Source organism: Schistocerca cancellata, chromosome 2 (genome assembly GCF_023864275.1).
Source record: "Schistocerca cancellata isolate TAMUIC-IGC-003103 chromosome 2, iqSchCanc2.1, whole genome shotgun sequence".
Classification (NCBI taxonomy): Eukaryota; Metazoa; Arthropoda; class Insecta; order Orthoptera; family Acrididae; genus Schistocerca; species Schistocerca cancellata.
This window is the reverse complement of record NC_064627.1, coordinates 387,741,347-387,757,796: the sequence shown is the minus strand read 5'-3', so window position 1 is coordinate 387,757,796 and position 16,450 is coordinate 387,741,347. Positions and strand designations below refer to the sequence as shown.

General features: G+C 38.3%; 1 protein-coding gene across 2 annotated transcripts in view; it reads right to left on the bottom strand.

The window, feature by feature from the left end:
* LOC126161801 (serine/threonine-protein kinase mTOR) overlaps nt 1-16,450 on the bottom strand; it is a 276,188-nt gene that overhangs the window by 60,173 nt on the left and 199,565 nt on the right. For both annotated transcript variants that reach the window (XM_049917889.1, XM_049917890.1), the window contains 3 exons: nt 16,059-16,204; nt 13,877-13,981; nt 8,282-8,510 (listed from right to left, as the gene is read on the bottom strand). In XM_049917889.1, coding sequence (XP_049773846.1) covers nt 8,282-8,510; nt 13,877-13,981; nt 16,059-16,204 — 480 coding nt within the window. The remainder of the gene's footprint in view (nt 1-8,281; nt 8,511-13,876; nt 13,982-16,058; nt 16,205-16,450) is intronic.

The window sequence follows — 16,450 nt, the reverse complement described above, 5'->3', positions numbered from 1 at the left end:
GACATTGTAATTCTGTCAGAGACAGCAAAGGACTTGGAAGAGCAGTTGAACGGAATGGACAGTATCTTGAAAGAAGGATATAAGATAAACACCAACAAAAGCAAAACGAGGATAATGGAATGTAGCCGAATTAAGTCAGGTGATGTTGAGGGTATTCGATTAGGAAATGAGACACTTAAAGTAGTAAAGGAGTTTTGCTATTTGGGGAGCAAAATAACTGATGATGGTCGAAGTAGAGAGGATATAAAATGTAGACTGGCAATGGCAAGGAAAGCCTTTCTGAAGAAGAAAAATTTGTTAACATCGAGTATAGATTTAAGTGTCAGGAAGTCATTTCTGAAAGTATTTGTATGGAGTGTAGCCATGTATGGAAGCGAAACATGGACGGTAAATAGTTTGGACAAGAAGAGAATAGAAGCTTTCGAAATGTGGTGCTACAGAAGAATGCTGAAGATTAGATGGGTAGATCACATAACTAATGAGGAAGTATTGAATAGGATTGGGGAGAAGAGAAGTTTGTGGCACAACTTGACCAGAAGAAGGGATCGGTTGGTAGGACATGTTCTGAGGCATCAAGGGATCACCAATTTAGTATTGGAGGGCAGCGTGGAGGGTAAAAATCGTAGGGGGAGACCAAGAGATGAATACACTAAGCAGATTCAGAAAGATTTAGGTTGCAGTAGGTACTGGGAGATGAAGAAGCTTGCACAGGATAGAGTAGCATGGAGAGCTGCATCAAACCAGTCTCAGGACTGAAGACCACAACAACAACAACATGTAATCTGGGATAAATCATTAGAACTTGGCCATACATTTATTTTAAGTATAAGAAGTGTATTCAGAAACTTACTTAATATTAGTTTAAGAGCTCAAACAAGATACGGTGCCCAATGCACTGCGACCAGTTTTTGTCTGAAGTGCTGGGCAAGTTTTCAAGTTTGTTTGGAACGGGAGGCCAACGTTGTTTGCCCACTTTCGGCAAATTGACTATGCGCTGCAGTACCAGAATTGAGGCATACACAGTGCAATCTTTTTCTAACAACTTTATGGAAACTATTTGGTAAAAAAATTTCATTTTTGTGTTACATATAGCTTTATATATCAGCCTAATGATGACATGCCCATCATGTCATTAATAGTCACAGTTATAAGACACTGCATGAAATTCGTAAAAGTTAACAATGAAAAATGGGGGTCAGTATGATTATGCTTTTGGTGCATATTACATAATATTTTGCTATGTGTGAAGTTTAGCTAACATCTTTAATTTATCTTTTGACTTGGATAGAGGTCTCTATCTGTCACCAATCTCAAAAAAACTGGCCTTATGTAGTGCAATCATTTACAATCATGAGTGCCAGTGTTAAAGACAGAATGAAATATCCTTAACATTCCTCATATCTCATAAACGGTTTAACATATCGAAATGAGATTGCGGCAAATAATAGCGCACAAAAAGGAAAGTATTTTGCTACAATGCAAAACTTCATTATCTACTGTGTTACTGCACTAACTAAAAGCTTCTTTGATGGAAGAATGTAAATTTTTGAGGGCCATCAACTGCTAGTAAAATGAGAAATGCTGTAGGTTTTGGAACAACATAAGTGAAGACATTATATGTTTATTTTTGTGCTGAGGATGTGCTTTTTCATAAGGCACTGACCTTACTTTTCCTCAGTTCCTCACTTAATAGAATTAATAAACTACTCTTTCAGAATTCTTTCGCAACTGCATCCACACAACATGTTAGGAGGTGACAGAGTGTTGGCAAAAGAAGCAAATTTTGTCATGGTCTTAAGGGAAACATAGGTTTTACTCAAAATTCGCCATTCATGATGCTTTCCTGAAAGGTGGTTAACAAGTCAGGAAAATATAAATCACTAATTTTTTTGCATTTTCAGTGGGATTCTTTTTAGATACTACGCAAAGCAAAGATAACAGAGATCTTTTCAGATGGTCACCATCAAGTGTAGGTGTGGAGAGGCTTCACTTAATATTTACAAAAATGTAATTGTACAGTTTAGAATGGCACTACCCCTTTAGCACTCAGCATTTCTCTTACAGCATGCTGTTCCTGCAAACCCCCCCCCCCCCCCCCCCCCCCACTACCACTCTCCCCATACTTGCCCTGTGGTCTGTGCATGAACCGGCCACATTATTCTGCATGCACTCAAGTAAATGTCTGAGATTTTATATGGCGCAGACAGGGAGGGCATTTAAGACCTGCATTTGTGAGCACTTTCTCAACAAAGACAGCGAAAATTCATATAAGTCAAATTTCCCAGAATGTCTCGTAATTGAAAAACATCTTTGCTTAATATGGAAAAATCGCATTTGGCCGAGAAGGGCTTCAAAATGAACCTCTTCTAAGAGTTTAAAATAGGAGGTTTGACTGAAAAGTAATGCCTCCATCTTTGTAACTCTTCAACAGTTGGCAGCATTGGTATGCAGCAGCTCCAGTTGGCGGGAAGCCTTAGCATTGAACGGTTGTGTTGTTACAGTGTAAGGTACGGAACCCTGTGCAGATGGTCGGTCAATGCGATTTAAGCAACGTGCAGTCATTGAATTCTTGACAGCAGAAGGTGTCACCCCAAAGGAGATTCATCAGAGAATGAATGCAGTTTATGGTGATTGTGTTGATGTGAGTACTGTGCGTTGTTGGGCGAGTAAGTTTAAAGATGTTGAGGCGGGAACAACTGTCCTGCGTGACAAACAAAGAGTTGGACGGCCTGTGACAGCAACCACCAAGTTTCACAAGCAAATGTTGACAGATTGATTCAGGGCAATCATTGTATCACTCAAAGAGAAACTGAACAACTGGCATTTGACGAGAATGTGTGGGACACATTATTGCTTTGCTTGGCTATTGGAAGATCCGGGCACAATGGGTACCCCACATGCTGACTCCTGAAATGAAGGGGCACAGACTTGAAATTTGCCAGGAACTCCTCTCGTGTTATGAGAATGAAGGTGGCGCCTTTCTCCATTCAACTGTGACAGGAGACAAAATGTGGGTACACCATTATGACCCAAAGACAAAACATCAGTCTGTGGAATATTGACACAAAGACTCGCCCCAGAAAAAGAAATTCAAGACGCAGCCCTCAGCTGGAAAACTCATGGCCACAGTGTTCTGGGATGCAGATGGTGTTATCCATGTCGATTTCCTTGATCATGGAACAACAATAAATTCAGAGCATTACATCACAACACTGAGAACTCTGAAACGACAGCTAACAAGGGTCCAAAAGGAAAAGTGAAATGTTTTTTCTGCAGCATGACAATGCCATACCACACACTTCATGTACCACCACTTCAGAGACTGAATCTCACCACCGTACAGCGTCCTCCACACAGTCCAGATTTAGCACTGGACTTCCATCTGTTCCCGATAATGAAAGATGATTTGCGGGGACATCATTATGCTTCTGATGAAGACATTGAGAGAACAGTGAAACTGTGGTTGCGGAAACAGGGTGTCAACTTCTTCTGTGATGGCTTCAGAAAACTTCTTCATCGTTGGCAGAAATGTATCCAATTGGCTGGTGATTATGTGGAAAAGTAAACATTGGTAATTAAAAATCACATTCTAAGAATTATTTCTGCATTTGGTTTATTAAAATATTCCCATCCAAACCCAATTAATGAAGGTGGAGGCATTACTTTTCATTCAACCCTCATACATAATAAACATTCCTGCCTAAATTCCAAAGATTTGTTCAATTGATCAGCTTGCACTGAAGAACAGACCCTACTTTGACTGTAGAGTATCTCTTATACAATGATGAAAAGTAGCCCTTTTCTTTTAGATATTAATACCAGCAATAGCTTACATGCAACTGTGTGCCTTGTTTGTTGTATGTATTATGTAAATATGTTCCTTGCTGCTAGCACAACAGCATAATTGCGCAGATAAATATGATTCATTTTCTGTGAATTATCAATCTATGTGTATAATTATCACATATAATATGAAGATTTTTGAGCATGTCATGGCATTATATTTCTGCAAAGAAAATATTGACATCTGCTAAAGCAGTGTGGAGCAAGTTTCTGTAGTACCCTTCTTATACTTTGCATACATGTATTGCCAAATTGAAACCGATAAAGTGAAACAAATTTCCTAACTGGCAACTGAATCTTATTCTGAAATATGAATTTACCATAGCAGATTAAAATAAAAACAACTGATGGTTCAAATATGCATTTATACAAAATAACAACTGTTAATAAAATCATACTTCTCAGAGATACTGAAAACGTCTGTGGACTGGAATGGTCCAAAGGTAGCTTGTTCACTTTCAAGCACATACCTGATGGATTGTGGAATGGAAAGCACTAAGTTCTTGCAGGACTTTGTCTTGTTAAGATTTTGTAGCTGTTCTTCTGGGATACTGTGAAGCAATGGTAGATAGAACAGGCAATCATTGAATGGGAACTGATCAGGCAGTGTCAGCAATGATCCTCTTGGCCTCATTCAGATGCACATCTATCTTATTTGTATATGTGGAACAATAGTATGAAAAGGACAGGTCCCTACTCACCATAAAGATGAAATGTTGAGTTGCAGACAGGCACAACAAAAAGACTGCTACATATTTGAGCTTTTGGCCAAAGCCTTCTTCAGAAAACACAATGTGTGCGCACCCACCCTCCAACACACACACACACACACACACACACACACACACAAAACCAAGTACACGATACCTATCTCTAGCCACTATTCCTGCTATTTTCTGAATAAGGCTTTGGCTGAAAGCTCAATGCGTAGCAGTCTTTTTGTTGTGGCTGTCTACATGTCAATGTGTCACCTTTACAGTCAGTAGCGATCTATCCTTTTCATAATACTGTTGATAATCCAACCTGGACTCTTCCATTATTTGTATGTGTGCATTTTTGTCATGAAAAGGGCACCATACTCGTCAGCTGAATAAACATATGAAGGCATAGCATATCTACATTAGCTACACAGTTGTTTCTGGCTATTTTTTTTTAGAGAGATTAGTGTTGTGTTGCATAAATTACTGTCCAACTGGGGAGGGACACATAGCTATTTAGGAGAGTATTTGTGGGAACTTTGATCAAATCAAACTTTCTACATTATTGTTTACCATAGAGATGTAACACTGTCCCCTCTGTTTTACATGGGTTTGACTGGAGTCTCCATTTGTAAAAGTACTTCTTCAATATGATAAACTCTCACAATGCTTGATGTCTTTTCACTGACATAATAATGCCAGGCCATCTGCATTCTGGTTTTTCTTCCAGTAAGGAACTGGCACATCATGAACATAAAATTAAAGGGAAGGAAGCCAGGAATGATCCTTGAGAAATACCACTGTTGCAAGTTTCTCCATCTGCTAGCTTTTCCGTGAAAAGAAATTGAAAAACGGCAGTTAGAGCACATTTGCTGAGTAAACCTGCTTGCTATCTTCAGATAAGGAGTTACAAAAATGAACTTGAGCCTCAGGCCTTCTCTGCATACTGTTACCATTAAGTTGCTGTCATACTCACAAACACTGCAGCATATTTGAGGCTTCCTGAAATCCAGATTCAGCCAATTTTGTAAGGGTGTTAGTACCTGATCACAGCAACTTTGATTTATGCTGCTCAACTGTGATTATTTTATCGACAGGCTCCAGAATGACACTGAGAATTAGTCTTGGCAATAATTTGTGTGTCATACCGAGTACTCTAGGTCTATAGTTAGACACTTCAGCTTCATTTTTTATGGTTTAGCTTTTTCAAACATCTTAGATTGTTTTCCAGTTCACAGTGCCAATATTATCTTTATCCAGCCTAGTGTTCCTGCATACACGTAGGCCTCTGTCTACAAGCCACAAAAACATTTGGATATGTTACATATACCAGCAGTTTGTGAAAAATTGTTGGCTAACATGAAAATGACGATTTCTGACATAGTGTTGTTAGACTCAACCTTAGTATACTATTTTTATGTCTACAATTTATGTAGACATTAGACTACTTTTCACAGACATATTGTTTTCTGTCACGTGCAGATATATGACTGTGTTCTCAGTATTTTTCATACTTATTCACTAGGTTCCTACTTGTGTCTTTTCTATATTAATTGCCAGTTTTGCATCCTATAATCAAATTGCACTCAAGCTACACATTATTCTCATCCCAATGTCAACCATAATTCTATGTCGTTGAAATATGTTGCTACCTAAATGCTGTGTAGGTCTGTTGTTTGCTAAGGTGATATACTATTTATTAGATATGATTAAATTGCATAAGGTTTACAATGGTTGCTACCTACAAATCAGTAGACGCAGCTGCTAAGGATGCTGATGTAAAACCCACAACACGCTTCTGGATCACTTGGAGCATCTTCTTATTATGGGGCTCATGTTAATTTTACACTTTCATATGGCTCTGTAGTTTTTGGTACTTAAATATTTATGGTTACCTATCACTGTATACTATCATAAATAATACAAATGTTATTACTAGTATTTTAAAATATATTCTACAAAAAAAATTTATGTCAATAAGGGAATTGGTTTTTAATTGTATGAAGCTTTCATGTTGTCTTTTGTTGCTGAAATAATTTTTATTCCAATTGCTACAATTTGTAAATTTGTCACTAGTTGTTTTCTGCCTTAATGAATATTCTACCAATAGTACCATAGGGGAGAACATTGTTTTCTTGTAAGCACTGATGCATAACATCGGTTAGTATCTTGCCTGCTATGATGCTGGCAGTTTCCTTGTTGTTCACCAATGCTATGTCATGGTTTAACCCCTTCTATAAGGTACAATGTTTAAGCTCCACATGTGGATTCTGTGTAATGCAATATTTGCATAGTGGATATAACAACCTTATATAACTGAGTGAAAATGATATACTGTTTTTTGCATGCTACATCTCTAGCATAATGTAATATGTTCGTTGCGATCTTACTCTGCACATGTGGAGATTACCTGATATAATGTTATTACACAGTGGATGCGACAATCTCTTGGGGTAAGAATTATGTAGTCTTAACTTTTCTTTTGAGTGATGATGCATTGCAGAATACTTGTTCATGATGTAAACATATATTTTACAAGAACTTGTCATTGAGCTGTAGGTTAAGGTTGAGCTATGCAGCTCACAAACCAGTTAGTGATTGTACATGGAAAAAAATTTATTATCCTGTGGTATGTATTTATGCCATGGAAATATTTGTTATTGGTTATGTGTACCATACTATTTTTCTTTATATGCAATTTTCTGTATAATTATAGATCTGAGGATGGAGCTTCAGCTGAAACTAGAGATCAATAAAAATAATAAACTGTGATCTTGACCCATGAAGAATTTTTCTGAATCCAATTGCTGTACACAATTTTTTTTAAATGGACATGAAGAGCTTATATAGAAAATAATGAAGGTTAATGTTTATAAATGTGAAACAGATCTCAAATACTTCTATTGGTGAGCTCTTAACCATTCCATCCCACAGTCAGTGCTAAAACACAACTATCTTAAATTTAACAGGAGAATGTACAACCAAGCTGCTGGACAATCCAGGGGAATTGCCTGTTAATGTGTAACTTCACTTCTTCCACAAACCTGAAGGCTCTCCTTTATGATGGGGTTTACAGAACACAATATGTGCATGAACGAATGTAAATAGGATATTCCTGTCACATCACCTATCGATTAATCACAAAGATCAATTAAGTATAAGCACCAATGAAATTGTTTGGTTTTTTTATATTTTTTGTTGTCTAATAAAAGATTACGTTGTTATATTGAGATGTCACAAGAAATAAAACAGCAATATTTGTTGGCTCATAATACGTTTAAAAAGTCTTGATATCAAATTACCTTCCACTAGGAATGTGAATGCACTCAACAACTGTGATATGACTTGCAAAATGATGGAGAACAGAAATCAAACGTCCTTTCCTTTCATGCTTTATTAAAACAAATATACATTTCAGCTAGTAACTGCTATTGTCAATATATTGTTTTAATACATGCCCTTGTACATCAATCCCCTGTTGTTCAGGCTTCTGTCACAATTCACTCAAGACTACTTGATACTGGCTAGTTACTAACTGAAATCTTGATTTGCTTTAATAACGCCTGAAAGGAAAGGACGACTGATTGCTGTTCTCCATCATTTTAAAAGTCTCTCTATGCTCTTGTGTGGTTCTTCCTAAAATTAATTGAAACTCTTGCAGATAACAATTCATATAGCATTCAAAAACAAAATCAAGATATATTTTTAATACTACTTCAAGATATATTTGTATTACTTACCAAGCCAGAATTTCGTGCCACTGACTCATCTTCAACTATACCACCCTGTTTCTGCTGTTGGGTGTAGAAAAGGACAGTCTCATAGTTCATGTATGCCCAGGCATGCCAAGCCTTATACCAGTTAGGATCATGCTCTGTTGCAGAGGCATAATAATTAAGTACAGTTATAATTGAACTTTGGTTGATACCTCTGACAGCTTCATGCCACTGCCCTAATTTCAAGTAGCATCTGAAAACATTTAAATCTTTTTATTCAAATATTAAAAATAGAAGAACACTACTATATTCATTTTAATTGTTGGTTATGGCTTCATATGCATAAGAAATAATTGTATCAAATTATTGTACAATGACTCAGAAAAACAAAATATTCACAAGTTTGCAAGTATTGTAAGACTGATTAATTAATTAAACAAAGAAATAGTACTTCAGAATTTCAATGCTATAATTACAAGGAAACAGACTACACAACGTAAGTCTAAAGTGTATTTGTATTAATAGGAAATGTATGTATCATTTTGTCCGTTTTGGATGGAGAACACTGCAGCTGTTTTGATTAATTACACTGTATTGATTAATTACACTGTAGGAAATACTACAACCAGGCACAAGTTTTCTTGAAATGATTTCATTATACCAGGGCTTCCGGATCTTTTCAGCAGGCGGACCCTTTCTTCAGTCGAAAATCCATGGCGGACCCCTAGTCAGTCAACAGCACAGTAACTTCAAATTTCAGAGCGAAACCCATGGGAATTGAAAGCTTCTTAATGCAGGTGCCTTGTGATCTTGCTAGAAGAGTGCATTTTCTCTTGCTACAAGTGTGCATTTTCTGTGCCACCATAATACAGGGTGTTTGAAAAAGAACTCCCTAGTTTCAATGTGTCCTAGAATCCGTAGAAAGTGACATACCCTATTCTAGTTTGTGGTGTCTAATTCATCAACTCCCCAAGTTTGGCTCTCCTGCAGTTGGCTGGTCTGCTTGACATCGAGATGGCACCAGCACTGTTTTTTCCCTCAGCTCAGTCCAGGTGTGCGTGCAGTGCAGTGCGCAGCAACTCAGCAACATTTCCTGTCAAAGGAACTGTCAATCGTCATAACTGCAGAATTTGGGGGGCACAGCATCCACATGATGTTATTCAGCATCAACATGACTCTCCCAAAGTTAATGTCTGGTGTGGTTTGATGGAAGATCGTGTGATAAGGTTTGCTGGAAGATTGTGTGATTGGTCCTTTCATTTTTGTAGAAAGAACAATAATGGGGATGTTTACTGTGACATGTTGACAGAGCACGTCTTTTCCCAAATGGACGATATTGAGTCAGAAGAGGAGCTTGTGTTTTTCCAATAAGATGGGGCTCCACATCATGTGCGTGCGGCTCTTGACACTCACTTTTTAGGAAGGTGGATAGGCAGGGCTGACCCAATACCTTCGCCACCATGAAGGCAAGACTTAATCCCACTGGACTTTTTCTTTTAGGACCACATAAAAAATGTTGTGTACAGTGAAAAGATCAGAGACATTAATCATTTACGGGAAAGCATTGTCGCGGTGGTTGGGACAGTTACACCTGAAATGTTGGTGAATATGTGGCGAGAAGTGGAATATCATCTCGACATGTGCAACACAACAAATGGATCCCATGTTAACGTCTACTAACATTAAACAAAACTTGAAGGAATTCTCTTTCATGATATGTACTCATTGATGTAATTTTTCATTTATTTCTCCATTAAACTAAGGAGTTCTTTTTCAAACACCCAATATGTATCAGAAGGCTGTAAGGACAGCATGTGCATTGTACCAGAGTGAACTAAAGGGCACAATAATTCCAATAATTTCAAAATTTTCTGTTAAGGTCACAAATGCTACAAAGCCAGTGCAAAGATGCACCCTGACGTTGCTACCTTATGTCAAAATAAGTGAATGCACTGGTAATGGGAAGCGGCAATGATCCAATAAATTGAAGAACAAAAGCTCTTCCTGTCTTACCTACAATCTGTATAATTTAGAAATGGTCAACCAGTTAATATATGTTGTATCCTGCTATTAGTGCATGTGAGTGTGAGCGCGTTGAGTGTAGTGCAGCTGTGAATGTGTACTTAAATCAACCTCCAAGTGTATCAGCTCAGGCCGGCCACTAAAGGCCACCTGTAGGAAGTATGCACACGAAACAATCTCAACTGTACCATCTACAGGTGACTGGCGTGCCTATATATGTGCAGAGCAGTGCTCCCTCATGCTCACTGTGTTTTTTAGATTGTATTATTTACATCAGTTGTTCTGTGTATGGCTGATGATTCTTTTGTCTTTTTACATGTTGAGTCACAAGTGGCATATTTCCATTGTTGTTCAGAGGTTTATGAATAAAGCCATATTTGTTTTACTTCGATAGGTTTTGTGTTTTACTTGGTTACTACGATATACACCAATCAGCCAGAACATTATGATCACCAACCTATTATCAATATAAACTCGTTCTGGTGATAGCAGTTTCACCTGGTCAGGAATGACTGCTGGTGAGACACACGTACAGTGCATGGAGTATCATTGAGAGTTCTGTCCGCGTGTAGAATGGGGAAGACGTGCAGTCTATCTGAGTTTGACCTAAGGCAGATTGTGATGGCCCAGAGGCATTTTGGAAACTGCACAACTTGTCAGGTGTTCGAGGAGTGTTGTGGCGAGTGTCTTCAACATGTGGCAAAATCAGGTGAAACCACATCCAGACATTGTGGGGTTGGGCGGCCACCCCTCACTACAGATGTCGGATGTCGCAGGCTGGGCAGACTGGTAAAACAAGACAGGTGGTGAACTGTGGTGAAACTAACATCAGACTTCAATGCTGGGCAGAGTGAAAGTGTGTCTGAATATTGTGCATTGATGATATAATATTAACACCATGACAATGGCAACTACAAGTGAAATGGACATGTGACCATCACTGGATGTTGGTCCAATGGCAGAGCATTGCAGGGTCTGACAAATCCCAATGCCTTCTTCATCATGCCGATGGGAGGGCACGAATCTGTTGTCTTCCACGGGAACAGCTCCTCGACACTTGTACTGTGGAATGGAGACAGGCTGGCAGCAGCTCCATTATGCTCTGAGGAAAAGCCACATGGGCATCCATGGGTCTAGCAGAACTCAAGCATGCCACCATAATGACCAATGAGTATCATACACTGGTTGGAGACCAATTATATCCCTTCACAATGATCATGTTTCCCAATGGCAGTGACATTTTTCAACAAGATAAAGTGCCATGTCACAGGGCCAGGAGTGCGATGGAGTGGTTTGAGAAACACAGTGGCAAGTGTCAGTTAATGTGTTGGCCCCCCAAATCACCAAATCCAACACATCTGGTATGTGACTGGTCATGGCGCCAAAGCTCATTGGGCACCTCGCCAAAACTCATCAGGTACCTCCCCAGAATTCATGTGAAATAGGTGACCTGTGTGTGCAGATGTGGTATCAACTCTCCCCAGTCACCTACCGAGGCCTCAATGCTTCCACGTCATGATGACACGTCACCGCTGTTATCAGTGCCAATGATGGACATACCGGCTATTAGTTAGGAGGTCATAATGTTCTGACTGATCAGTGTAAGTTGAACATCAGTGATGAAAATTTGTACCACTGGGAAATATAAAAGCCCTGTTAAAGCAAAACTAGTGGTAGTAATTTTATTTATTGTAATACAGCCCCTGCAAGATCAACTTACGCTGGTGAGTTAAATTTCTCTTCTGAGATCACAACCAAGACAGTGCATTTATATTTTGTGCTGTACATTCACAACTTCTTTTATTAGGTATTATTCTCTTCAAAATCATCACTGAATCAAGTTAGTGTTCCATTATTCTTAGTATGACTATGGAATTTACAGGAGGAGTCAGAAGAGTATTATTAGGCCTGACAAAAACAAATTAACTGTCAATCTATTCTTTTATTATGAGGGCTTCTGTGGTTTAAACTAAACTCTCAATATGCTAAAAACATATAAGAATATGAACATTGAAGAGTATTTATACATAGATATATAATTATGGGCGGTTTTAATTTAACTGGTGGTGCTCTGAGTGCTGCTGTGTGGACTATACAGATTGAAGCTTGTTGAAACATCATAGGCATATACATTAATCGATGTGCTCGCAGAGCTCTGAAAATAATAGTACCAGTTTTTGCCATCAATGGCACTGTAATCAGTCAGAATGTGAAATGTTTTATGTTTTGCCATCAGTATTCTGTCTGTCACTTGGCGATGCAATGTTGATATCTTTTGTGAAGTGACTGTTAGTGCTAGAAAGTTTTCTGTACACAATGCAATAGCTATTGAAAAGAGAGAGCTTGTACAGTTGTTTTATCAGAATGGCAGCAATTGCAGTGCTGCACTGTGAGAATATTGCCGACAGGAACAGCTGTGAAGAGGCCCCATGTCAATAAATGGGCTAAGGAGTGTGATAAAGAAATTTGAAGAAACAGGTGAATTAGGTGTTGCATCATGGGATGGGAGGTGGCCCATTTCCATGGCAGGTGTTGATAATGTTGCTTTAGCTATAGCTGACTGTGCAGCACATGCCTCAAATTCTGCAGCCAGTGATCGAGCTGAGTCACCAGAATTCTCTTTTCCCTGGTCAACAATTCAAAAAAATTTGTGGCACATTTTACACTGTTAACATACACGATTCAAAATGTGCACCAAATGAAGCCCTAAGATATACTAAAATGCTGTCAAGTCACCTTTAATTTTTTGACATGCATGGAAATGGATGACATATGGCTGCAAAATATTCTTTGGATAGGCAAGTAACATCCACTGCACTCAGCTTATATAAGAGCATGGTAAGATTTCACCGGCTGTTGCATTCTTGGTATATTTTTCTTCCCAGGAGATGACACCTCGTTGGCCTTTTACATGTGCAGTGACACCTGGGCATGATAAGGACCTCCTTGTACAACTTGTGATTCCAGCTTTGCAAGAAAGCAACTGTGTCCACACCACTGTTTTCATGCAGTGATGGAGCAACATGACAGGTCACTTGACAGATAAAAGATTTGATTCAAGAATCCTTCACGCATTACCTATGGGTGATTTCAAGATATGTGGCCTTTCTGATCCCCTGAACTAAGTCCATGTGACTTCTGAATGTGGGGATATCAAAAAATCCTGATCTGAAGGACAGCATATGATGACATATCACTCTGATTACACCAAATATGCTGTGAGCAACTGTCAACTATGCCGTGTTATATGTGCAGCATATTGCTGAGTTGGGAGACCGTACAGAAAGCATGTTGTAACTTATGACCATATCCTAATAAATATGACAGAACCACCTCTACCGCGTGTTCCACCTTTCCTCCCCTTTTCCTGCAACAATAGCACATTCTGACTGCTTAAAATGCTGTACTTCCACCAGGTGGCAGAAGGTGGAACTATATTTTTTTCAGCATACTCCACGAAGACACCAATTAATGAACATACCTACAATGTTTCAGCATCCTGGGATATGTACAGCCAGAGTTTCAAACACTGGCAGTTTATTTGTAACCACCCGGTATAAAGGAATTTATTGTTTTGTTGTAAAAAGACAGTAAAACCTTGCAAGAAGTCTTCGGTGTAGCTGCTGTTGTTTCTGGTCCTCAGGGCTGATCATCTGCATTGCTTGTGGATTTAGCCAAGTTTGTACAAACTGCTTCAAATGACTGTAAATAATACAAAATCATCAGAAGACTACAGTAAATTAACAAATATCTTATTAATTAACATCACACAATACATAACATTTTAGAAACTGTCTCCAATTATGTAGGAAAAGCAGAAAAAATTTTCAGCTAGTATTTTCATAGATTAAAGCACAGAATTATTTACTATAAATTGATCAAAACTAACTGTTCAAAGATCTCATTTCACACACTGTAACATACTTGCTTTTATAGCTTTATTTATCGTTGCTCTGACATAAAGACAGTTTCCTCCATCAGTTACACTTTTCAGAGAAAAGATTTATGTGAGAAGACACAACTATTAGTTATAGTATGCAATTTAAAAATATTGTGCATAGGTCTTCTACAGCAGGGTTAGTAGTTTTTCCTAGTTAGTAGTTTTTCATACTCGTTTCCAATGATGAATATTTTATCATCAAACATGATATTACCAAGCCTAATTGTAGTTGCTTTCCTGGAATTTCTCATATCTGTACTTGAGATAGTAATCACTGTGGCCGTGTGAGCTCTACAAGAAGCAACATAAATGATTCCAGGCATGTTCAATAAAAATAAAAGTAGCAGTTAGATTGAAAGTACAATGTAGAACACTGTTAAACTACTCAGTTTTCTCTCGCAACTCTGGTTTATTGGTGCTTGTACAACTGATGATGCTAGGCTATGAACTAGTTTCTGAAGAGTGTAGACTAGTGTTACACTGTCAACCGAACTCAGTCATTTATTGCATCTTGTAATTGTACAATACAGTGCAGCTGTGAGTCCACTTAAGAACATTGATTTTGGTTCAAATCAGTTCTAATTATGCCTTGGGGTTTCAAGAGTTTACAAGAATCTGGAAGGCAGTACTAATATCTAGTATCCTGCAATGGAGACCTTACAGGGCACAGAAAGAACCAGCTGCATTCATATAGTCTAAATAGTATGTCTTCCATAATATCAATGTTTGGCCACTTTTGGCCATGCTTTAATTTTTCTAACACCAGAGAGCATTATCCAAGTTCAATGTCAGTAGGCTTAAACCACGTCTGCACAATGCATTGGATATCACTGCCAGAGTCCACATCACTTTGAAATCAGTAACAGGTTTTTGTCATATCCACTGAGACCTGGACCATACCAGCAGAAAATTAACACAAAATCCAAACTGTGCCGATGAGATATGTAAGAACATATCTGGTTTCTGAATATAGGAAACACAACATAATGCAGTGAAAGTGTTAACAAACAGAATAAGAAATATAGAAACAAGCAAGCACACAATAGCCCAATAATGATCTAACATGGTGTGAAAAGCCATTAGGAAAGACTACAATGCCGGCCGTGGTGGCTGAGCGGTTCTAGGTGCTACAGTCTGGAACCGCGCGACCGCTACGGTCGCAGGTTCGAATCCTGCCTCGGGCATGGATGTGTGTGATGTCCTAAGGTTAGTTAGGTTTAAGTAGTTCTAAGTTCTAGGGGACTGATGACCTCAGAAGATAAGTCCCATAGTTCTCAGAGCCATTTGAAAGACTACAATGAAATACAAATATGATGAAACAATGACATCAAGTAACAATTATGTGGAAATATGATGAAGCATGCAAAGTGCTTACATACAAAGTAAGTAGTGATAGTATGTGTAGTATGAGGAGGAGATACACATCTAGAACCTACAAATCTCTCATGAATCCTTGGTACCAAGGAATAAGAGTCATTAGTACTACACATGTGAACACAGAAAGGACAGTTTTATAATAAACCAAGATCAACAGTTCACAATTACTATAGCGGCAAACACAATACACTCATTTTATGACCCATTCAAGATAATCATTACTTTATCTTTGGAAACAAGTTGTTTCTTCATCGAAAAGAAGGGTCTGTATTTTAAGGTATCCAGCCTGGATGATGATTCCATTCTTATGCACAGTATTTTGGTGTCAAAACAGTGAAAACAACTAAAATGTTATTCACACCAAGTAACAAAAGACATGCACATAAATTGTTGAAATATTTCGCATAAAAAAGAATTGTTAATCTTAGTGTGAAGCTATACTGACATATCGCTGACACTTACTTGTAAGCTTCTTCCCGTTTCCCTGACATCCACATATGTTTCGTGTAAGCAAATGTGACTTGTGGATGGTGTGTGGGGAGTGGTTGATCTGAATTTTGAGACGGATCCACACCAAGCAGCATCACTAAAGTTTTATGAGACAACATCTGCAATACATAAAGATATAACATCGCAAACATATCAGGGTTTCCTGCTCTCTTTTACCCACTATTCTTATATAAACACCACATTCTGAACTGAAAGCGTGTGATTAAGTGCATTTGCTTTGGCAATGAAAACAAAAAAGTTCTGATATCTTGTCACTATTCTTATTGAAGTTAATGAGAGAGAAGATAAGAAACAAATAGCCTAAACACACAGTTTCTGAATTTACAGCTGACTATTTGCAATAC